Source organism: Urtica dioica, chromosome 2 (genome assembly GCF_054948205.1).
Source record: "Urtica dioica subsp. dioica isolate 48M chromosome 2, U.dioica_male_clone48M_v1_H2, whole genome shotgun sequence".
Lineage (NCBI taxonomy): Eukaryota > Viridiplantae > Streptophyta > Magnoliopsida > Rosales > Urticaceae > Urtica > Urtica dioica.
In genome coordinates this window covers 25206898-25229235 of record NC_142757.1, presented here as the reverse complement: position 1 = coordinate 25229235, position 22338 = coordinate 25206898, and the positions used below count along the sequence as shown (strand labels likewise).

General features: G+C 40.2%; 4 protein-coding genes across 4 annotated transcripts; 3 read left to right on the top strand and 1 right to left on the bottom strand.

Annotated features, from left to right (window-relative positions):
- The first annotated feature begins 4481 nt into the window (after window positions 1-4481).
- LOC149404226 (uncharacterized) lies at window positions 4482-6591 on the top strand. Its single transcript, XM_089607455.1, has 3 exons — window positions 4482-6118; window positions 6304-6406; window positions 6478-6591. Exons 1-3 carry the CDS (start codon window positions 4542-4544, stop codon window positions 6589-6591), a joined length of 1794 nt encoding a protein of 597 aa, XP_089463581.1. The 5' UTR covers window positions 4482-4541.
- A 1787-nt stretch (window positions 6592-8378) lies between these two features.
- Window positions 8379-9121, top strand: LOC149404225 (uncharacterized). The gene is made up of 2 exons (XM_089601178.1): window positions 8379-8485; window positions 8552-9121. Exon 2 carries the CDS (start codon window positions 8642-8644, stop codon window positions 9086-9088), a length of 447 nt encoding a protein of 148 aa, XP_089457304.1. The 5' UTR covers window positions 8379-8485; window positions 8552-8641; the 3' UTR covers window positions 9089-9121.
- A 6169-nt stretch (window positions 9122-15290) lies between these two features.
- LOC149404224 (Glutaredoxin family protein) lies at window positions 15291-16719 on the top strand. The gene has a single exon (XM_089607094.1). It carries the CDS (start codon window positions 15603-15605, stop codon window positions 16641-16643), a length of 1041 nt encoding a protein of 346 aa, XP_089463220.1. The 5' UTR covers window positions 15291-15602; the 3' UTR covers window positions 16644-16719.
- Window positions 16720-20211: 3492 nt separating this feature from the next.
- On the bottom strand, window positions 20212-22102 carry LOC149404223 (uncharacterized). The gene is made up of 4 exons (XM_089606956.1): window positions 21754-22102; window positions 20981-21667; window positions 20608-20883; window positions 20212-20529 (listed from the first exon to the last, which is right to left on the bottom strand). Exons 1-2 carry the CDS (start codon window positions 21944-21946, stop codon window positions 21387-21389), a joined length of 474 nt encoding a protein of 157 aa, XP_089463082.1. The 5' UTR covers window positions 21947-22102; the 3' UTR covers window positions 20212-20529; window positions 20608-20883; window positions 20981-21386.
- Window positions 22103-22338: the final 236 nt, after the last annotated feature.

The following is a 22338-nucleotide window of genomic DNA, read 5'->3' as shown; positions in this document are numbered from 1 at the left end:
GCTCGCCAGGCCGAGGTCGAGCTGAGGCCGAGGGGGAGCTGAGGCCGAGGGCGAGCTGAGGCCGAGGTCGAGCTCGTCAGGCCGAGGGCGAGCTGAGGCCGAGGTCGAGCTGAGGCCGAGGTCGAGCTCGTCAGGCCGAGGTCGAGCTGACGCCGAGGCCGAGCTCGCCAGGCCGAGCTGAGGCCGAGGTCGAGCTCGCCAGGCCGAGGTCGAGCTGAGGCCGAGGTCGAGCTGAGGCCGAGGTTGAGCTCGTCAGGCCGAGGGCGAGCTGAGGCCGAGGTCGAGCTCGTCAGGCCGAAGGCGAGCTGAGGCCGAGGTCGAGCTCGCCAAGCCGAGGTCGTGCTGAGGCCGAGGTCGAGCTCGTCAGGTTGAGGTCGAGCTGAGGCCGAGGCCGAGGTCGAGCTGAGGCCGAGGCCGAGCTCGTCAGGCCGAGGTCGAGCTGAGGCCGAGGCCGAGCTCGCCAGGCCGAGGTCGAGCTGAGGCCGAGGTCGAGCTCGTCAGGCCGAGGTCGAGCTGGGCCAAAGGTCGAGCTCGGTCTTGGGCCGAGGCCATTGGGCCGGTTTTTGGCCTAATCGGCCCAAGGGCCGATTAATGGCTAAGGCAAGTCCGATTGCCTTTTATTTTTCCTTTTGAATAGCTTCGATCGAGATCGGGCCGATAACAAAGTCCATTCGGGTGCCTAGAGGGAAGAGTCCAGTCGTAACCGCGCTCCGAATCGATCCCTCCGCAATGATCTCTCCCTCTTCGGGTTGTCGTCCGTGAACGGATAGGGTTGGAGTGGTCATGTTGTCAAAGCGGGCATGGAGGAGCCGGTTGGTGACGGTGTCGTAGATACGCCAAATTTAGAACCTCACTTCCTAACAATAGTATAGGAAAAATAAGGGTCGATCCCACCGAGACACGAATAATTACGATTTTTCTATCTCCTTAACTAAATTAAATGGGGGTTTTCACTTGCAAAATAAATAATTAAAACACAAGAATAAATCAACTAGAGCAATCAACAAATGAAAATAACGAGAGCTTCACTAATGAGATAAATATGGTCAAGGGATCTCTCGCCACCACTAGCCTAACATGAATATCCTATTGCATCGTTCCTCTTAAGTTCACCACTCAATCCTAATTAATTCTGAACACGCGTTATTGAACTAACCGAGGATTGGCATTACACTCTAAAAACCGGCTAATCGAACTTAACTAATCAAGCGTATGAATTAAATAAAGTATTTCTCACAATATGTTCATAAACGTATAATCCCATATTTTTAGCCACAATTCAACCCGTTGATCATAGACAATCACGACATTCAAACTAGCTGTTGAATCACGTATCAATAATTTAGTGAGCTTCCTAAACACTTCAAACATGATTCATAAAAATTCAAATAGAGAGAAACACAATTTGTATATTACTCAAGGAAGTTTGCAATATTCATTTAAGTCATAATACTAGGGTTTTGAAATTTCCCCAAACCAATAAAGAATTTAGGTACACATCATTCAATCGGAAGAACAATAATAAATCAAAGAGAGAATAATAAAACTGTTTTGGATGTTGTGGCTGTCCACTAGCAATTGCCTCTTCTCCTTGTTGGAATAGATCTAGGATTAAGAAAAGATTTATCGCTTCTAGCAAGCGACGGAATATAAAAAATTCTTTAAAAACTCATAAAACGATTTTACTACCTAGACAAACACCACTACAAATAAGCCTTTTTGGTGCGGAGGGGCATTAGGTGCGACAAGTCGCACCTAAAAGTCGCACCTAAATGGGCAACAGGTGCGACTTTTCGCACCCAAAGGGCTCCAAAAATGAAAAAAATTTCACTGATTTTAAGTGGTATTGGGAGCGACTAGGCGCACCCAATAGTTTTGATTTTTTTCTCCCCCTCATTTTTTTCTTTTGTCTGACGTGGTATTTATTCTTTTTTAATTTTTTTTTTACTTTCAGGTGCGACTAGTCGCACCTATCATCCTTTTTAGGTGCGACTAGTCGCACCTACTCGAGTATCAGGTGCGACTTTGTCGCACCTGATTACTAGGGTTAGTTTTTAAAGCTGCGTCTTCTTCATCTTCTTCACAACAGCCCCAACACCCTCTGTGACTCTCCCTCCCTCTCTCTCTCCCTCTGCGACTCTCCCTCCCTCTCTCCCTCCCTCTGCGATTCTCCCTCCCTCTGCGACCTCGCTCCCTCTCTCCCTCTCTCTTCTCCGAGCCACCACGCGCGCGTACCGGTCTTCTCCGACGTCCAAGTCCGCGCCGGTCCTCTCCTCCGTGCCGGTCCTCTCCTCCGCGCCGGTCCTCCGCGCCGATCCTCCGCAGCCGTGCCTTGTGAAGCTCCGCCGCCACCTCACCACCACAATATCTCTCTCCGACCAAGCCACCACCGAGACCACCACGCCGGAATCTCAACTCCAAGAACCACCACCGAGTGCAAGATTGTCGCCACCACCGAGTAATCACCACCACCAACCATGCCCTGTGAAGCTCCGCCACCACCTCACCTCCACCATCTTTACTTTTTTTTTGTTTCTCCGACCACAATCTCTCCGTCACCACCACCTCCGACCACCATCCCTCCGCCACGACCACCTCCGACCACTATCTTCTCAGCCTCGGTATGTTTTTTATTTTATTTTTGTAAATTATGGCCATGATTTCCGACGCTTTGACCTTTAGTCGTGCCTCGCCAGCCCCGGCCATCATCCCGTCCTCTCCGCATCGCCTCAGCCTGGTCGAGCGCCGCGTCGCCTCCGCGTTGCCGCGCCTTGTACCTCGCAGCCCCGTCGGTGAAGGTTAGTGGTTATTTATGTTAATTAAATTAATTGATTAGTTATAGTAATTAGTTAGTTAAGTTGTTATTTATGTAATTAATTCACATGTTTATAAAAATGCTAATTAGTTATTACATTTTAATAAGTATGTTAATATGTTAGGTTAATAAGTAGTTAATTTAATTAACTTGTCGATTAATTTGTTAATTTAATGAATGAAGTATATTTGTGTTTAATAAGTACATGTATTAATTAATGTAATTATAATTGTTAATATATATAGTGTTTATAATTAGTTTAGTTAACTAATTAATTTGTAGTGGAAATCAAATTGGTTAATAAGTTGTTAGTTTAGTTAATTAATTAATTTGTAGTTTAATTGTTAACAATTTGTACTTAATAATGAAATTGGTTATGTAACTAATTTTAAATTTTAAATGTTAGTTTAATTAAGATTGAAATTGGTTAATTGTTTAAACTATTTTATTAGATTAGTTGTTTATGATATTGTAATTAATTAATTACTGTGTGATTGTTTTATAGATATTGATAAAATGTTGTGACCGAGCCACGGAGGCTCGGTTTAGGACTTAGTTAATTAATATGATAGTTTCTGGATGGATTTTAAATGTTTTAAAGTAGTTTGCAGGTTTTTGGTTTAACAATATTATAGGGGAAACTCTGCCAAAATTTCGGTAGAGTTTTGAACCAATTAGGATCGAAATCCACTAGAAACAGTCCATTTTAAAAAAGAATCCATTTTCCAGGATTGTTTCCAGGATTTTGAGGTGCTTTAGTATCTTTCCCATAATTTCTACAATCCATTTTAAAAAAATAAGATACCTTTCACAGTCTCTCTCTCATTCCTTCTAAATTCGCTCTCGGTCCTTTAGTAAGATCGGACTTTCAATGCTAATTAATAATTCTCGTTGTCTTTCTCGTTCAGCGAAATCAATGTCTAATCCAAGTAGAGATTGGGTTACCGAGAACGAGAGGTTGAGCTTGCAGTATAAAACATGGGTTAACGAGTTTATCCGCATTGCAAGCAGACAACCGAACGAAAATGGCCAATATCGTTGTCCTTTCAAGTCTTGCAACAACGTGAGATGGCACGCCATCGGGGTCGTAAGGCATCACCTCCTGGACAATGGGTTTACCCCAGGCTACACAGAATGGTATCATCACGGCGAGCGCCTTGTCCTTACTCATGGTGAAGACCCCATTGGAACTGATCAGAGAGGAGTAGGAGGATTGCACGACGCCCTGCATGATATCATGGACCACGAGGATTTCGACGACTTTGCGGATCCGACCCCGAGCGAGGTGCATGCGGAGGAGCAAGTGGAAGACTTATTTGCCGAGTTGGAAGCGGAATTGTACCCTGGATGCAAAGAGTTTTCGTCTTTGTCATTCTTGGTTTCGTTGATGCACATCAAAGTCACGAACCATTGGACGAACAAGTCGTTCGTAGAACTCTTGCAGCTCTTGAGGAAGTCTCATCCAACCGGTAACCGAATTCCCGAAAAGCACTACGAGGCAAAGGCGAAACTGAAGCGCTTCGGCATGGGGTACGAGATGATCGACGTGTGCACAAACGATTGCGTCTTGTTTTGAAAAGATCTCGAGAAAGCTTAAGTGTGCCCAGTTTGCAACGAGAGCAGATGGAAGCCGACTGGGAAACAGATACCGCAAAAGATATTGCGATATTTTCCCCTGAAAGATCGATTGAAGCGGTTGTACGCCTCTCGACACACATCGCTTCAGATGCAGTGGCACGAAAGAGATCGCGTCAGAGAAGAAGGCATTTTGCGACATCCTGCGGACGGTACGACGTGGAAGAACCTGGACGAGAGATACCCAGAATTTGCCGAAGAGCCTCGGAACGTGTGGCTTGGATTAGCTTCTGATGGGTTCAACCCGTTTGGAGAAATGAGTTTAGCGTACAGCATGTGGCCTGTGGTGCTGACTGCGTACAACTTGCCGCCTTGGTTATGCATGAAGAAAGAGTACCTTATGCTGACGCTTCTGATTCCCGGGCCGAGCTCACCAGGAAAAAACATGGACGTTTTCTTGCAGCCACTAGTTGAAAAGCTGAAAGAATTGTGGGAGACGGGATTCAACGTTCGAGATGGAGCCAACGATGAAGTGTTTCGGTTGCGTGCTGCGCTACTCTGGACGATAAACGACTTTCCGGCTCGATCGTATTTATCGGGATGGAGTGGCCAAGGGTATCTCGCTTGCCCCACGTGCAACCTTGACACGCCGTCACTAAAAGTCAGAAACAGAATTGTGTACTACGACCATCTTCGATTTTTGCCCACGCGTCACCGATTGAGGAAAAGTAGCGATCACTACACAAATCGCCACGAGAGACGCAGTAAACCCGACAAGTTGACTCCGCAAGACATACTAGCTCAGTTGGCTAGTGTTTCTTGCACGAAAACTGGCAAACACGCTGGTTCCGTTGGCAGAAAACGAAAGCGAGCCGAGAGTGAGCTTAATTGGGCGAAGAAAAGCATCTTCTACGAGTATCCTTACTGGTCAGAGTTAGAGTTGAAGCACAACTTGGATGTCATGCACGTAGAGAAGAACGTGTGCGAGAATCTTCTTGGGACCATGCTTAGCTTAGAAAAGAAAAACTATGACACCGAGAAGGCGAGGTTTGATTTAATGGACTTGAAAATCAAAACCAGTTTGCACTTGCAAGAACAAGGGAATGGGTGGTACAAACCGCAAGCAGTGTACACGTTGACCCTTGAGCAGAGGCAGCGGTTTACCGAGTTCCTCCAATCTGTCAAATTTCCAGATGGCCTCGCTGGTAATTTGAAGAAAAACGTGACTGCTGACGGGAAGCTCACAGGTTTGAAGTCGCACGATTGCCACGTGATCTTGCAGAGGTTGTTGGTTGTTGGTATTCGCCCTTTTGTGCCAAAGGCAATACAGGATACGATCTCCGAACTTTGCCACTTTTTCAAGTTGATTAGTTCTAGAACGTTGAGAGTGGAAGATCTCGAAAAAGCGCAAAATTCCATTGTCGAGACACTATGTAAGCTTGAGATGATATTTCCACCTGCTTTTTTCACGATCATGATTCACGTGGCGATTCATCTACCAGAGGAAGCGTTGTATGGCGGCCCGGTTCATATGCGGTGGATGTACCCTTTTGAGAGATACCTTGGGACGTTAAAACATTTTGTTAAAAACAGAGCTAGGCCTGAAGGCTCTATTGCGGAAGCTTACGTTGTAGAAGAAGCTCTAACGTTCGTTGGAAGGTATCTGGAGGATAAGAAAAGTGTTAATGAAGTTCCAGTTCGAGAGCTTTCTGTTTTTCGATCCGAGATGTGTGTGCCTTATGGGATGATGAAGCCGATAATATTAGACGATGAGCAGAGAGAGAAGGCGGAGTGGTATATCTATACCAATTGTCCTGAAGTAGATCCATATTTGGTGTAAGTTTATCGATCCATGTGTTTCTCTAAGTTATTCCATTGTTAATCTGTTATTTGAGTAAAGTTTCGAACAACAGTGAGCATTTGGAACTCATACGAAGGAATTCTCAAGTGGGCATTGAAGATGCTGAACTCGAAGCAACGCATAGAAAAGAATTCAAAGATTGGTTTGCAAAAAAGGTAAACCCTAAACCTTAAACCAAATAATTCAAAGAGTTAAAAGTGCTAAGAATTCCTTTGTTTTGAACCAGATTTATGACATAAAAGTTAGTGGCTCTGACGTGTCTGAAGAGCTCTACGCAGTGTCTGTCGGTTCATTGGAAATCGCCCATCAATATCCGAGCTGTTTTGTTAAAGGCGTGTAGTTCATCACTCGTCGTCGTGATAATCAACGAATAACTCAAAACATTGATGTATGTGTGCCCGTGGATGAGTACAATTTCTACGGACGAATGGAAGATGTCATCGTGCTTAACTATAGACATAACTGTCGTGTCGTACTATTCAAATGCATTTGGTATGGTGACAAGTACAATACAGGGCGAATAGTGCATATTGATAAGATTACTGGAGCGACGAGTTCTTATACCGCTAAAGAGTGGTTTACAGATGAGCCGTTCGTACTCGCGACTCAGGCGAAACAAGTCTTCTACATCCAAGATCTTGTTAAAGGTGGCGATTGGGAAATTGTTCAGGAATGCAATCATCGAGGGATTTGGGACATTCCCGAAGTTGACCCTACCACATCAGCCTTGGTCCCATTGACAATAGAATTGTCAAACATCGAAAGTCTGAATCATCGACACGAAACCGCTGAAATTGAGCTAGTCAGTATCGTTGACGATGATGAAGAATTTGATGAGGATAATGAGGCACACATCGTTTTAGAGGGAGAAGATGTTGATGTAGATATAGAAGATACTAACATTATAGGCAGTGATGATGATGAATGAGTAATATTTATCTAATATGTAACCACGGTTTTCCTCCGCCATATGTGAGGGCATTGTAATAAAATTTCGTGGTGTCGTCCACGTTTCTTTGTTTTCTAATTTTGTTTTCTTCTTATAGGATGTCGACTGGAGCAGGTGGAGGCGAGGATCCACCACAGACGCCGGGATCCTCTGGATCGAAGAACACACGTGGATGAAGAATTTGATGAGGATAATGAGGCACACATCGTTTTAGAGGGAGAAGATGTTGATGTAGATATAGAAGATACTAACATTATAGGCAGTGATGATGATGAATGAGTAATATTTATCTAATATGTAACCACGGTTTTCCTCCGCCATATGTGAGGGCATTGTAATAAAATTTCGTGGTGTCGTCCACGTTTCTTTGTTTTCTAATTTTGTTTTCTTCTTATAGGATGTCGACTGGAGCAGGTGGAGGCGAGGATCCACCACAGACGCCGGGATCCTCTGGATCGAAGAACACACGTGGACCAACGAAGGGTCTCGTGTCAGCGAGAGCAGGGGTAGGGACTCCTGGTGCGAATGTAGTTCGCTACGATCGGCGACACATGATGTTCTACCAGGACATCAGGGAGAAAAATCCCTTGATCGGCACCTTCTCGAACCGTCTTGGAAACTTGATCAAGGCGACGTTTCAAGCACACGCAAATGATTGGAATGAAGTCGAGCCTCAGCATGTGACGGCCGTTATGACCGCAATCCATAACGAGTACCGTTTTGTGTACGAGGATCCTGCAACTGGCGAGAGAGTGTCAGCTGATTGCATTCGCAACGAGATAGAGTCTACTATCATTCGCGAAATGAAGCGGTTGCGACGCAACCAAAAGTCAAAGTTATCATCTAGATTCTTCAACAAGTTTTGCGGGAAAATAGAGCTCGCCAGAGAAGAAACACCAAAGGGCTATACGCACGAGGCTTGGTTGAAGGCAATAGAGGTGTTCAACACACCGGAACATAAGGTATGAGTTGAACATGATTTTTTTTTCTCATCGAATCGAATTAAATGAATTTATGTCTCGCAGGCAAAGGCTGACCGCAACCGACAAAATGCGAAGAAGAAGCTGACAAATGCCAGACAAGGGTCGATACCTTTTTTCGCTCATCGACAGAAGAGCGTAAGTTGCTTAATTTTTATTAACATTAGACACATTAGTCTTATTTTGATGATTAAAACTTGCAGAGGAAGGAGGATGGGACATTGTCCTCCGCATTAGCGACGTGGGAGAAAAAGCATCAAGATATTAACGGCAACTGGACAACGCCCTTCGCGAGTCAACAATTTGTAAGTTACTTTATTTAATTACTTAATAATAATTATATAATAATTTTATTTGGTTTTTTTGTAAAGGCGCGAATCAACGCCCAAGTGGCAGATATTTTGCGACAAGCGGAGGAGAGAGGCGAAGAGGTGAGCCTCGAACGCGCAGAGGAGTATGCGATGCATGACGTTCTCGGGCCACGCCGTGATTGGGATGTCGGGATAGGACCCACGACACCAGTTGGGGCTTTGAGTGTGGCTCGAGCTCAAGATGGAAGCTCGTCTGGTTCGTCACCTCAGTCACGCGCCGATCCAGTACTGTATACCGAGTTGCAAGCTCAGTTGGCAGCACAACAAGCTCAAATGGCGGCACAACAAATGCAGATGGAAGAGATGCAGCGACAGCTGCTTTCGTTTACACAGATGCATACTCAGGCTTCCCCTACGCCGACATCAGCGGCAATGGCTGATAATGAAACGCCAGGTTCTGCGGAGTTTCAGCGTGATCGTCCTAGCGGTAGCGGCAATGGCCGAGGAGGAAGCAGCAGTAGTGGCCGCGGAGGCAACTTATTTGGAGGAAGAGGAAATTCCTCTATAGATAAGTTTTATAGGCAACAACGAAAATAGTTGCACTTGTATATTTTTATATTAGCGAACAAACTCGTATTAGTTGCTTGTATATTAAAAATATTTTAATATGAAATATTAATATCTAATTCTAATTATAATTCTATTATAATTCTAATAATATTAATTTCTAATTCTAATAATATTATATTCTAATTCTAATATTTATAAAAAAAAAAATTTAAATAAATTGGGAATCGGGTGCGACTCGTCGCACCCAATACTATGGCGGGAAGGGTATTGGGTGCGACTCGTCGCACCCAATACGTTGGCGGGTAGGGTATTGGGTGCGACATGTCGCACAAGTCAAATTCCCTCCTTATTCTTAAGTTCTCACAGAAAAATAGGCGCGACTTCAGGTGCGATAAGTCGCACCCAATAGTGTCGCACCTAATAGTATATACTATTGGGTGCGACATGTCGCACCCAATAGTATTAGCTGCGGACTTTTAGGTGCGACTCAGTCGCACCTAAAGTCGCACCCGATAGTACTATCGGGTGCGACTATGTGGGCATCAGGTGCGACTTTTGTTGCACCTGATGCCCATATTTGTAGTAGTGAAAGTACATGAGCGTATAATTCAAAATTTAAAAACTATTATGAGTTTTCACTCGGTACCAACCTTGAATGGAGCTTGAACGTTGAGAAGCCTTAGGAAGGTTGAAACGCTCGTCTCCCCACTCAGCTCACCTCTCCCACTAGTCTTCTTGAACCTGTGAGCAACCATGAAAGTTTCTACCACTAGAGTCTCTAGAGTTTAGGTTAGATTTAGTGTGTGGGCACTTTTAAACACTATGACTCAAGAACAAGTCTTTGAGCCAAAGAGCTAAAACAAACGCTATGTCTAATGAGGACCTAGGTGCCAAAACAAAAGAACAAGAAGGGATCTAGAGAGAGAGAGAGAGAGATGGGCGGCCAATAATCTAGAGAGAGAAGCTCTCAATCTCTAAAATTGTGTCTTCCACATTGCGAATGAGGTAGTGTATTTATAGGAGGAGGGTTTTCCTTAAAAAGATAGTTTCCTCTATTCTATTGAATATCACATTCATGAGCATAATCTTTATTTCCCATTCCTATAAAAATACCAAGGTTGGAAGAAGTTTCCTCTTTTCTCCTACTTAGCTTCTATTTTAACTAATCCTACCCTAATGACTTGTGGTAGTGACCTCATGGATCCAAATGAACAAACCTTGAGCTAGCATACTTGGACTCAAAAGTTCACAAACCTTTTCCAAGTTCTAGCTTAATGTCAACTGACTCCACTAAAGAGTTGACACTGAAATCTCTCGGTTCAAATGAATATATTTTCTACTCAAGAATTCTACTTAATTGTGATGAGTTGATCCATAGAATATTATCTATCTTTACCCTTCATGAATATCATCAACTAGATGGGATTTACAAAATTACCATTTTACCCTTCTAGTTGTTATTTCCTCAGCTCCTTTGTCGTTTGTGAATAAGTTAGAAACAATGTATTGACGAGGAGCTAACAAGTCACATTAATTCACCCCAAAGAATCATGACTCAATTCGGACACTAGCCAGTTCATTTATTCACATTCCAAGGAACAAAACATGAGGTGATATACATTGCATTTCAGCAATCTTGTACATGAATTCCATATCTATGAGATCTTCACAAAGTTGTTCATGACATCTTCATAACTTAGTACTTCACCAATATGTCTTGTCTATATCACATGGTAAATCTAGAACTCTGACTTTCTCAAATGAGAATACGTAAGCTACGAAATAACATGTCTCATTTCAGGATTGAGGTAAGCATGATGCAATTCATACATAGTGACTCCGAGACATAAGAGGTTAAATGGTTTGTTCTTATTCTGTCTCTAGAAGTGCACTGGTCAATTCAATATCTTCAGAAGATACCTAGGAAGAACTATAGAGTCTCCAACTCTCTATGTCCCATAACCAGACATCATAGATTCTCCTAACAATCATACTGAGATCAATAGTCCTATGATACTTAGATTGTGAATATACTGTTTTAAGCAAACCATGAAGAGTTTATTCATGCAAATCTATATTTGACTCTTCATTTATTGTTATGTTTGTTTAAGGACTAAAGACTATAGTTTATCATAAAGCTTCAAACAGACAACGAAGAATGAATGAACATTTCAACTTTTATTCGTTATTCAGTAGTTACAAGCAAGAGTCTTCGTGAGACTTTATTACATCAAATGTACATAAGTAATGACTACTACTCTTCTTGTGGGCACCATTGACAACACTTCAATGGTCGAGCTCTCTTCTTTTCTCTGTGCGTCGGAGCCAGTGTTGTAACTACTCCCTGATATCCGCCTTTTATTTTCCTCGTAGTAGTCTGTATCCTTTCTTTACTTTATTGGGCTTTATCCAATCATAAGATATGGCTCATAATGATTCCAATTCCACGTTAACCATTAAACTTAAGTGAATCATATCTGGTTATCGTGTGATCTTTTTTCCCATATACCACTTTTCCAGGAATAATTCCCTCCAGACTTGTCCATCTCTATAATTACCTTTAACTGCTGGAACTCCACACCTTTATCATTCTTGATCTCCAAGTGAATCTATAATACCATAAACACATTATTTAGATTTATAGATATAATTTAATAATTAAAATGCATATAAATCTAATATAAAAATATATAGATTTAACAACCTATCAGTTGGCTTCCCCTTGCTAGTCGAATTTTTTGTTTAACATATCCTGAATTGCTCTAATCCCCGGAGGGATCTTAGCACCCGATTTGTAGAGATCTAAAGATGTAGTCATTTTTTATCGAGGTTAACTAGTCTCTTTTTCGAGGTTGGTTTATCTGAAAGATTCCCACAAACGGCGCCAAATTGTTGATGTCGTTTTTTAACCTCAACAATCACGAATTTTTTTTTATGGGATTGGATATTTTATTTGATTTACTTATATGTGGATCTCATATCGGCATTGTATAGAAATGAATATTAATTATTTACAATAATAAACAAGAAAATTAAATGGGAGGAATAAACAATTTATTAATATTTCAATCTCAATTACAAGAGACGAGCTCGACGATTCTGATATGACTGATGAGCTCAAAATACAACTGGGAGAGAGAGAATTCCAAAGTAACGTGCAAATTCTCTCTAAAAAGGAGAATTTATAATATGTTGGCACTTTGTCATTCATCACCTCTTCTTCTGCCACATCACTCTCATGTTTGAATGGGCTAGGTAGAAATCGTTAACTCTCCGGGTTTCAAGGTGAGATCACATCTCTTGTGCTGACTTCGACTTCGTCGCGACCTTTGGTGGCTACGTTCTGAGCTCGTGAATAGACTTGGGCCAGTCCCTGATGACTTATTAAATTTGTACGACAATAAGTAACAATTTTCGTTTATTTGTCATTTGTGTCGTTTCGTCGTAATGGGCTTCAATGAACTATTGAGCTTTGACATTCCAATGTCAAATTATGTTAGGAGGCCGAACTCTACCCCTACAGTAACTAGATTTTGTATTGTTATTATTTTCTATAAACAATATGTACTATTACACTTTCAAAATTATGTACTCTTATATAGCTATGAATAAGGTTCTAAATTATATATGTAACCAAGTCTCTCCTTGTTTCTTCCTCCGTCCAAGCTTTCATCTATTTCAGTTTATTGATTAAATCATTTAATAAGTTGATTATTGCATATATTTTGGCTACTTGATTAAGATTATTCAGATATTAGACAGCTATATGATTTATTTAGAGATTACAAAAAAGGTTTCTTAAATCCAAGAGGTATTGGACACTTAATATTGTTAACCATTGATATAGTGTATTTGGCAATCAAATGCAGCAATTAATTTTTTTTTTGTCAAATTCTTGTTATTGAATTGGATGAATTTATATATCCAAGCTGGGGATTGTTAATAATAATTGTTTAGTTATTCTTTGGAATTATTTCTAGAATCCTATGATGAGCCATGTGACATTGTACTGCAAACTAAATTAAATTTTTTTTCGCAAGTGGTCTTATGAACAAACAGGCCGACCACAATTTTTATCGACCCTAAATTTTCCATTGCCATAGAACACTTTCTCTGTGGTATATACGCATGTTGTTTCGTATAATTTCAATTGCGAATCTTTAATTTTATTTCTAACACTAACCTTTTTCTTTATCTAGGAATACGGAAAATGCATCAACTCTAAAAAAGTTGGTAAAAGAACCAACAACGCATCTTATTACACCACCCAAAGAGTAAGATTTACTGATATTTGCTGATTTCATAAATATCAAGATGAAAGTATCAAATAATTATTTTTTTGTCAACTTTGTTCAATTAAAATTTTCTGTGTCCAACTTATTAAACGTGAGTAGGAGAATAAATATGAGAGTTATTGGGTCAAAGCGACAATATCGGTCACAAATTATGAACAACGTTCCTTACTGCATGTTCAAAATGCAAGAAAGGAACTAACTTACCGATTAATCAACGCTTCACATGGCAAAATTGTAGAACTGAGAAAAACAAATTAAGTCGTACCATGGTATGTGTTATGCATAATATTTGTTAATTGAAAAACTAAAAGTTTCAAACAATATTTTTCTTATGTGACTTTATAGTTTGTAAGTTACGCATTTAGTTTATTTTAACGGATGGTTCAGAGATAATTGAAGCTATGTGCTTTGGTTAAAATGTTGAAAAATTCCTTTCATGTAAGACTGCACAAATATCCAACATTTTGGAGCACGTGAATCAATATATACATATATGTATTACTTATCTAAATATTTTTTTTAATAAATTACAAAATCAATCGTTATTCACATTTGCTACAACATGGTTCACAAAAGCTTATTTAGAACCATTATTCAAGGCAAAATAACCTATCACAAAATCATTCTATGTACAAGACACGAAAATTCTAAATTCAACATGAGTGCAACACCAATTCACTGTTCGTCAAGTTTACAAGCTCACCGAGCTTAATTCTATCAACTAAGGATTGAAGAACAAGATGATGATCACTCCTCTACAACATCCACCTCCAACAAAAAATCAAGGATTTGATTAAATTATTTTTTATTTTATTTTAAAAGAACATCATGCATTTTCTTTCATTTTCTTTTTTTCTTTCATACTTATTTTGTGATTGCGTGTGTTGTTGAAAAAATATGGGGAAAATGTGTTTTATTTATTTATTTATAAATATAAGACTTTGTTCTTATTCACAACAAGAAGTAGTGTGTTGTGAAAGTATTTCAAAATTTAGAATTGAAATATTTAATTTTTAGCCAGTCTTTAATATGGGACGGATTTTTGAAATATATAGGCACTTATTGTGTTTTGATATATACGTTTTCTTCAACTCCTATTTTTATTTTAAATTTATGTTTCTTAATGAAATTTAATCACTTTAAAGTATTTAAAGTATGTTACATAATTTTTATTAATTTTAAATTATATTTATCAAGTAAATCTTTATTAACCACGTGTGTAACACGTGTTAATATATATATATATATATATATATATATATATATATATATATATTAAGGAGTATAAATATATTAGATATAATTGCATTATGTGGTATTAAAATTAACGAGTTGTGGTATTGGAATATTGGATATTATATTTGTGTAAAAGCAATTATGTATTGAAGATTATAAAATATAATAAGCATTAATCTTAATTTTAAAATTAAAAAATACATATATCATGTATATATATAACATATTCAACAACAATATTTTCATTCGGTTTTCCATCGGTATGCCGATATTTCATGTAAAATTACATTTAAAAACGGTAAATCAATTGTCCATTTTCACATTTTTTTTGTTCGATTTTTCGTACATATGTCAATTTTTCGTAAATCATGAAACTCGAAATGACATCGAAAATGACATTTAAATCATGCCTCATTTGTATTTTGAGAACCCAAGACTAGGCTAGTGGCTTGACCCGAGAGACAGACCAAGCAAAGTTCAATAATGTGTGCTCCGTGTGATATCAGTATTACCAATTGGATAACACGGAATGCAATAATTAAATTCAAAACACCCATCTCCACTAAAAACCCCTAATTCCCCATCACAAAAAAATCTCTTGATCCAAAACTTGCCACGTGGAGATTATTTATAAATTTTGGATCTCTATTCAACATGGTTCCAAAAAAACAAACAGCGTGGCAACCGTCCAATGGAACTATGTTCAGCCTATCTATAAAACCAACAGCGTGGCAACCGTCCAAGAACTATGTTCAGCCTATCTATAACCACAAACCCATCGCTAGGCTCAAATTTGAAGTATACTACTCACACTACATTCCACAAAAGATAGATACGAAATGTCATTATAAACCTACTCCAGATTCAAAGACACGCAGAAAAAATCCAACAAATCCCAATTAAAAAAAAAAAAAAAAAAAAAAAAAAGAACACACATCTCTTAGAGTTCATAAACCCATACAAAAGTCATACGACACAAAGAGCACGAAACACAAGAGACTGAAAAAAAAATGGGCTGCAGTTCTTCCAAGCAAGTGGACGCCGACGTGTTCCGTCCACCTCCGACGAGCTTTGCCATATTCGATATCAACTCAATCCAAGAGCCATGGATCGTGGTCGAAACGACGCCGCAGGATCAGAAGCCCGCCCACGTGCCAGCCCAAATACTTGAGAAGCTCAACAGTTTTGAGTCCGACCCTGCTCCGCCGAACTCGTGGGTGGAGGTCAGTAAAGTATTGGAAGACCTCAAGCCCACTTTCCAGTCCTCCCGAAAGACCCTCCTGTCCCCGGAAAATCCCAGCCTAGTCGAGCCTTCTTCACCAGAGAAGAAGCCCAGCAAGCTCCGCACCGTGGAGGAGCTCGACCGCAAGTTGGCGTCCCCAAAACCAACGCCGAAAAATAATTCTCCGGCGCCATCAGCGGCGGACGCTACTGCCATCGGCGGCGTCAGGCGCAAGTCGTTGGTGGAGAATATATTTATAAAGATGGATAGGGAGGAGAGAGAGAAAGAGGGAAAGCTGTCGAACTACGAGAAGATGATGAAGCTGAAGCTTGATCCGCTTGGGGAGTTTCCCGAGAAGTGCCCGCCAGGTGGCGAGGACGGCGTGGTGGTGTACACAACGTCGGTGCGTGGGGTCCGTAAGACATACGAGGATTGCAACAGAGTCCGAACTGTGTTGGAGCTCCACCGTGTGGTGTTCGACGAGAGGGACGTGTCCCTCCATGGGGGCTTCCTCTTGGAGCTCAAGGGGCTTCTTGGGGAGGATGTGACGGTCCCCCAAGTGTTTTTCAAGGGGCGCCATGTGGGTGGGGCTGATCGGGTCGTGGAACTTAACGAAACCGGGCGGCTCGGGAGAATCCTAACTTGGGCCGGCGTGGAGAGAGGTATGGGTCGGGTGGCATGCATGGGCTGTGGCGGGGCCCGCTTCATCCCCTGTCTCGACTGTGGCGGGAGTTGCAAGCTGGTTGTTGGGAAGGGTATCAGTGGGGAGAAGGAAAGGTGCCCTCACTGTAATGAAAATGGTTTGGTGCTTTGCCCGGCTTGTCTTTAGGGTTATTACAACATATTTCAATCTACTATTCCAAACTCTATAGTAAAAATCAATAATAAATGTAAATTTTTTAGTATATTGTTTTATGTATTTTATTGTTATTTTTTTTTTGGGAAAATCATAAAAAAAAAAAAAATCCATCAAATATGTAATATCTACTACAGGGCCGGCTTAAGAGCATTTGAGGCCTAAAGCAATATATATATATATATATATATATATATAGAAGACCTCCTAATTCAATGTGTTATCCAGTTTAATCATTATTATTTAAATTTTAAATTTTCAAACTTATTACAGTTTTCCATTTTTGCAAATATAGTTTATTGCACTTTTCAATATATAAGTTTTACTATCCTCATTTTACCATATAAATTTTATATCCGAATAAAAATTAAGCTTCCAACTTTCTCATCACCACCGCCCACCGCTAGAAAAATAAAAAAATAAATCCAACTAAAATATTGTTTTTGACTAGAGAAAAAGTGGACTTAACTCAACTAAAATATTGTTTTGCCTGTGAATAAGGCATTTCTCTTTTGATGATTGTAAACATAATAGTAATAATACATCAAATAAATAATAACTTGCCTAAATTGTGGGTCCCACTGTTATATTTTATTACGGCCTCTCGAAACTCGCACTCCAAGAAAAATCATATATGTGAAAGTATTGAGTAATTTGTTTTGTCAATTTAGAAAATGGTCCTTTTTTTGAAAGGGGGCCTAAAGCAAAGACTTTAGAATCCTTGCAGTTAAGACGGGCCTGATCTACTAAATATATTAAAAATATGTGCATTTTCTATATAAACATGTTATCATGTCTCATTATAGCTCGCGCCATGTCATTGTTAAGCCGTTTTTCGAATTTAATATTTGTGGACACATGGCGTGGGCGGACTTCGTCACGTACCTTTAAATCCGTGAGATTGAGAGTGAGGTATTGGGATATTCCTCTTATTAAGTGAAAAACATGATTATCGATTTCTCAAGCTTTTGGAAACTTTTAGAGAAGTAATATAATTTGGCTTGGTTATCCTTTGTTTATGAGAGAAAGTGTTTGAGAATGAGTAAATATTTTTTCTCCCATTCTAGAGAGAATGAAAGTAGATTATTCCTCTTTTGTGTTTCGTTTCCTTTTTTTTGTTATATTATATGAGTTTGATAGCGCCTTGTTTTGGTTCTTTTGTTTGGTCTCAAATGTGTTTTTTGAGAGGAAATAACTAGAGAATTTGGCCTAGTTTTGATCGCGGTGGCCCTGGTGTCATGATGGCTCACTGGTCTTAGGATCGAGGTAACCCGTCGGTCTCGTCTTTCGCAGAGGCTCAACGGCCTAGTGCGCGTGGAGGCTTGCTGGCCTTGGGATCGCGCTGGCTCTCCGCCCTTGGTTCATTGTGGCATGTTGCTTCGAGGTGACTAGCTGGGCAATGACTCATCGTCACTTCCCTGAGTAGTGTTGCGAATTTTCTCGCACACGCAAGTGCACGTGGTCGCAATAGTAATAAATCGTATGAACGAGTCAATCCCTCGAGGATTAGCTAAATAAGGAATCCGATACTCACAAGCTAATATAGAACTAAATATAGTTGATTGGATTGTTGTCACAAAATTTAACTAACATGTCACAAAATTAAATAACTAGATGCACAAAAATTCTATTGGATAAAGGGAAGGACTATGGTTCACGGGTTCATAAAACAACTTAGATTCGCTGAATTAAGAAAAGAAACAAGCTATTGAGATTCACACTTTTCACTACTCATACTCACTTTAATCGAATTGATAGATCTCTCTCAAGCATCTAACAATTTAAACTGATACCGGAATATCATCTTTCGATCTCAACTCCTGACAAGCACGGCTAGCATTAAAAAACAAGAGTATTCTCACAAGTCTAGAACAACCTAGCTATATCTAGCCTAGGAATGAATTCTAGTAATCCACACAAAAGCACAACAACCTAATCTTTCTCAAGCATTAGATTTGAACATAAAACAAGCATGAGTTCATGACATTCATACAAGCATTAAGCACATTTATGGATTAAGTAAAAGTAATGAGAAAAACAACAACCTAACAATTCTAATATAATGAATCCTACATCGTAATGAACCCGCTACACCGTAGCCCTACATGAGATTAGTTCATATTGATGACTATGACAATAAACATACACAAAGATGAACACAAGAACAATGAAACAAAAGACATCATACTTGAATTAAAAAAAGTAAGAGATAGAGATAGAGAATAGAACACTGTTTTAAAGTCGTAGCAATGGTAGAACTCAGCAACTCAATCCTTGTCTTCAAATTTGAGCTACAAAGTATGAACAAAATGCTGGAAAATTTCAACAAAAGAAGAAAAACTAAAAGATGAAAAAGTGTTTTTGGTTGATTCCCTCAAAAATATTTTCATGCATGACTTCTTCTGAAAGTATTTGTGTTTTTAAGGTTGAATGAGGTTATTTTCGGAGCCATATGGACCTTTCATTTTGATCCAATGGCCAAAATCCGCTCAGAAACGCAACATTGGAAAATGCTATTTTTGGGACCGCGCGGCGCGCTCTTTTGTCTGCGCGGAGCGCAGTCCATTTTTCCGGCTTCGTGCGGTCCGCGCGTACGACTCTGGAGGCGAAAACGGCGAAATTTTCATCTGCGCGGCGCGCGCTTTTTTCCGCGCTCCGCACGCTTCCTACCCGCTGCACACCGTCAGTACTACAAAACTAGGATTCTACAACGCTTAAAAACAGTTGTAGAATGATTCTACAACGCTTATCAAGCGTTGTAGAATCCTTGCGTTGTAGAAGTTTCTACAACGCTAAAAATCCGTTGTAGAATCCAAGAGATTTCTACAACGCTTAATTATCCGTTGTAGAAACCAAGCTTCTACAACGGATATTTAAGCGTTGTAGAAGCTTCTACAACGGTATGAATCCATTGTATAATTTTTAAATATTTTTAAACAACTCGCCGCGGCGAAGTATAATTTTCGCCGTGGCGAGATATTCTACAACGGATATTTAAATCCTTTGTAGAATCTTGTCGCCGCGGCGAAAATTATACTTCGCCGCGGCGACGTATGTCCAGCGCCACGGCGACAACATTCTACAACGGATGTCTATCCGTTGTAGAATCCCGTCGCCGCGGCGAAAATTAGACGTCGCCGCGGCGAGTTGTTAGCCGCGGCGACGTATGTTCTGCGCCGCGGCGACATGATTCTACAACGGATAGACATATGTTGTAGAAGGTTTCTGATTATTTTTTTAAAAACCCGCCGCGGTGACGTATTAGGTTAGCCGCGGCGTGGCGTATGTCGCCGCGGCGAAACCCAAACATCGCCGCGGCGAGTTATTGATTTATAAATAATGTGCTCTCGGTATCTTTTTTGCCGCGGAGACTCTTATTTTTTGCCGCGGCAAACGTTATACGCCGCGGCGAAATGTCTAAGTCGCCGCGGCGAGAGACATCTTTTTGAACCTGAAATCTTTTTTTACACGTACTAAAACCCGTTGTAAAAAATATGGCACCTGAAATAACCTTCAATCCAAAAAATAATATCTACATCTTCAAAACATTCAAAAGCAAATATTTACATCTAAAACCAATCCAAAATTGAATATAAAAACTAACTAATCATCACAATTAATAAATGTTTGTACATAAGTTACCCATTCTTCCCTAACTCTCTCTAAATCCTCCTTTGTATAGTGTTTCTTACTTTATAATTTTCCTACACCTCCTACGACTATATCGCGCATATAAGAAATCACAAAATACCCGCATTCCGTGTTTCCCGTATGTCTCGGAGCGTTCCAAGCCTTGATGTATGTTGATTGTCCGTTATTATGGGCGTTTTGGTGCTCGAGCTTGAAATCCACAAAAACCCTATAACACGGAAATCATAAGAGAAAAAACCTCTAGAATGATTTATAATAAAAATAGTTTAAAAAATCAAAATATTACCTTTTTATCAATCGAGTTAAATCGATTGGAATTTTATTTCTTAACGGGTCAAAGAACATAGCACTATCTCTCCAAGGGTGGAGGACAACGAGCATCCAATGCGCACCTTTATTGTACGGCATCAAAGCTAGTTCACCAAATTTTCATTTTCGTACCATGTTTCCAACGTCCTTGACTCGTTTTGACAAATAAGCGTCCTCGTCGTTGTTTGCGATGTACGAACTTAAGCCCGGATTTATAATACAGTAGTCTTGACTCTTCTTCGCCTTTTCTAGCCTAGAGCGTAGATAGCTATGACAAACAAGTATTTGGTTGATCAAAACACTAAATATTGAATATTTATATTAAAAACGCATATAAAGAAAACACTTACTCCATATAAACCGTTATGCTTCCCGCGCCAATTTCCAAGTATTGCAAAAAGTCGGAAACATCTTCAAATGACACCGAAATCGGGATAGCCGCGAGACTTGGACTAACATTGACCATAATCACATCCCCTTCCGGTAACATTACTTTGTTGGCATGTTGAGCGAGCAATCGAAACTTTGGATTAATCACCTTGTACGGAATCTTCTTAGCATCATCGATGCTAGGTTCACTCTCAAAACCGAGCTTTGAGAGTTGTTTGACAACCGGACCACGACTCTCTATTCCCGTGTCCATTTCGATCAATCTTTTCGGCCACGAGACAAATCCTCCTATGGCATCTTCAATGGTTTGAGCTTCTTCGGTGGGAATTGGCAATTTTGCTTTTTTAATCAAAACCCCCAAAACGGTCACACGTACATTTCCTTCCTCCAAAGGTAAGAGTGAACTACGCTCCCATTTACGTATGCTCGCCCATTTGCAACATGAATCGTGCCTCCTTTCACAACATCATCTATGAAAAGAAGACACTCGATGCTTTCATCCGAAGTCGGTGTCACCGGGGTGGTTGGATTCAATGAGCAACTAGCACGAACACTATTGGGTTTTTCCACAACAATAGGATCCATCTTCGGACGATCATCAACAATGATAGGATCGATCTTCGGACGATCATCAACATCGTCGTGTTCTAAGCGAATCAAGAATATTATCAATAACTTAATTCCAAAACATTTAGCTTTATTAATAAATAGATAAAAATAAAATTAAACATACCTAAAGAGACCGCTTCATTGACGTGTTCTTCAACATTTTCCACCTCTTCATCATCAACAACCTTCGCGTTGAGATTCTCTTCCACACGCTCGACACTAGGCGACTCGACATTAGCATCTCCGACATTAATGCTACCATTTCCACCGAAGGCCTTCATCACCAAAGACTTTAGCTCGCTCATTTCCCGACGCATCTTAATTACTTCTTCGTTGGGCGTTGGCGGAACAAAGTACTTAAAACGCGACGTGTGTTTGGATTGACTGCAAACTCGCGACGTTCCCAAAGGTTCTTGCAAAATGCTCTTTCCCGATTCCGGCACCCATGTCGCTTGCGTTGCTTGTTATGATAACGTTTTCTACACATAAAATTATTTGACAATAAAATTACAAGATTAATTGTTATAACAAAGGTAAAGAACTTACGATTTTTTCTCCCATCAATTTGTCTTTCTCATCCTTGTAGTTATCTACTTCTTTCATTCGCGAGTCAATCCAAAGTTCCTCTTTCGTAGGCCATTCCCCCGTTTCGTCATGCTAGTAAGAAGTAATTATATAATAAATTAAAAAATAATTGCAACATTTGGAA

What these genes read in the sequence shown, in the direction of transcription:
- LOC149404224 (XM_089607094.1), top strand. Translation starts at nt 15,603, where the DNA reads ATGGGCTGCAGTTCTTCCAAGCAAGTGGACGCCGACGTGTTCCGTCCA.
- LOC149404223 (XM_089606956.1), bottom strand. Translation starts at nt 21,946, where the DNA reads ATGCGTCGGGAAATGAGCGAGCTAAAGTCTTTGGTGATGAAGGCCTTC. An exon ending in CAATGAAGCGGTCTCTTTAG is followed by an intron (nt 21,668 to 21,753) that starts GTATGTTTAATT and finishes TGATTCGCTTAG; the next exon opens with AACACGACGATGTTGATGAT.
- LOC149404225 (XM_089601178.1), top strand. Translation starts at nt 8,642, where the DNA reads ATGCATGACGTTCTCGGGCCACGCCGTGATTGGGATGTCGGGATAGGA.
- LOC149404226 (XM_089607455.1), top strand. Translation starts at nt 4,542, where the DNA reads ATGCAGTGGCACGAAAGAGATCGCGTCAGAGAAGAAGGCATTTTGCGA. An exon ending in TCTGTTTTTCGATCCGAGAT is followed by an intron (nt 6,119 to 6,303) that starts GTGTGTGCCTTA and finishes TTCGAACAACAG; the next exon opens with TGAGCATTTGGAACTCATAC. An exon ending in AAGATTGGTTTGCAAAAAAG is followed by an intron (nt 6,407 to 6,477) that starts GTAAACCCTAAA and finishes GTTTTGAACCAG; the next exon opens with ATTTATGACATAAAAGTTAG.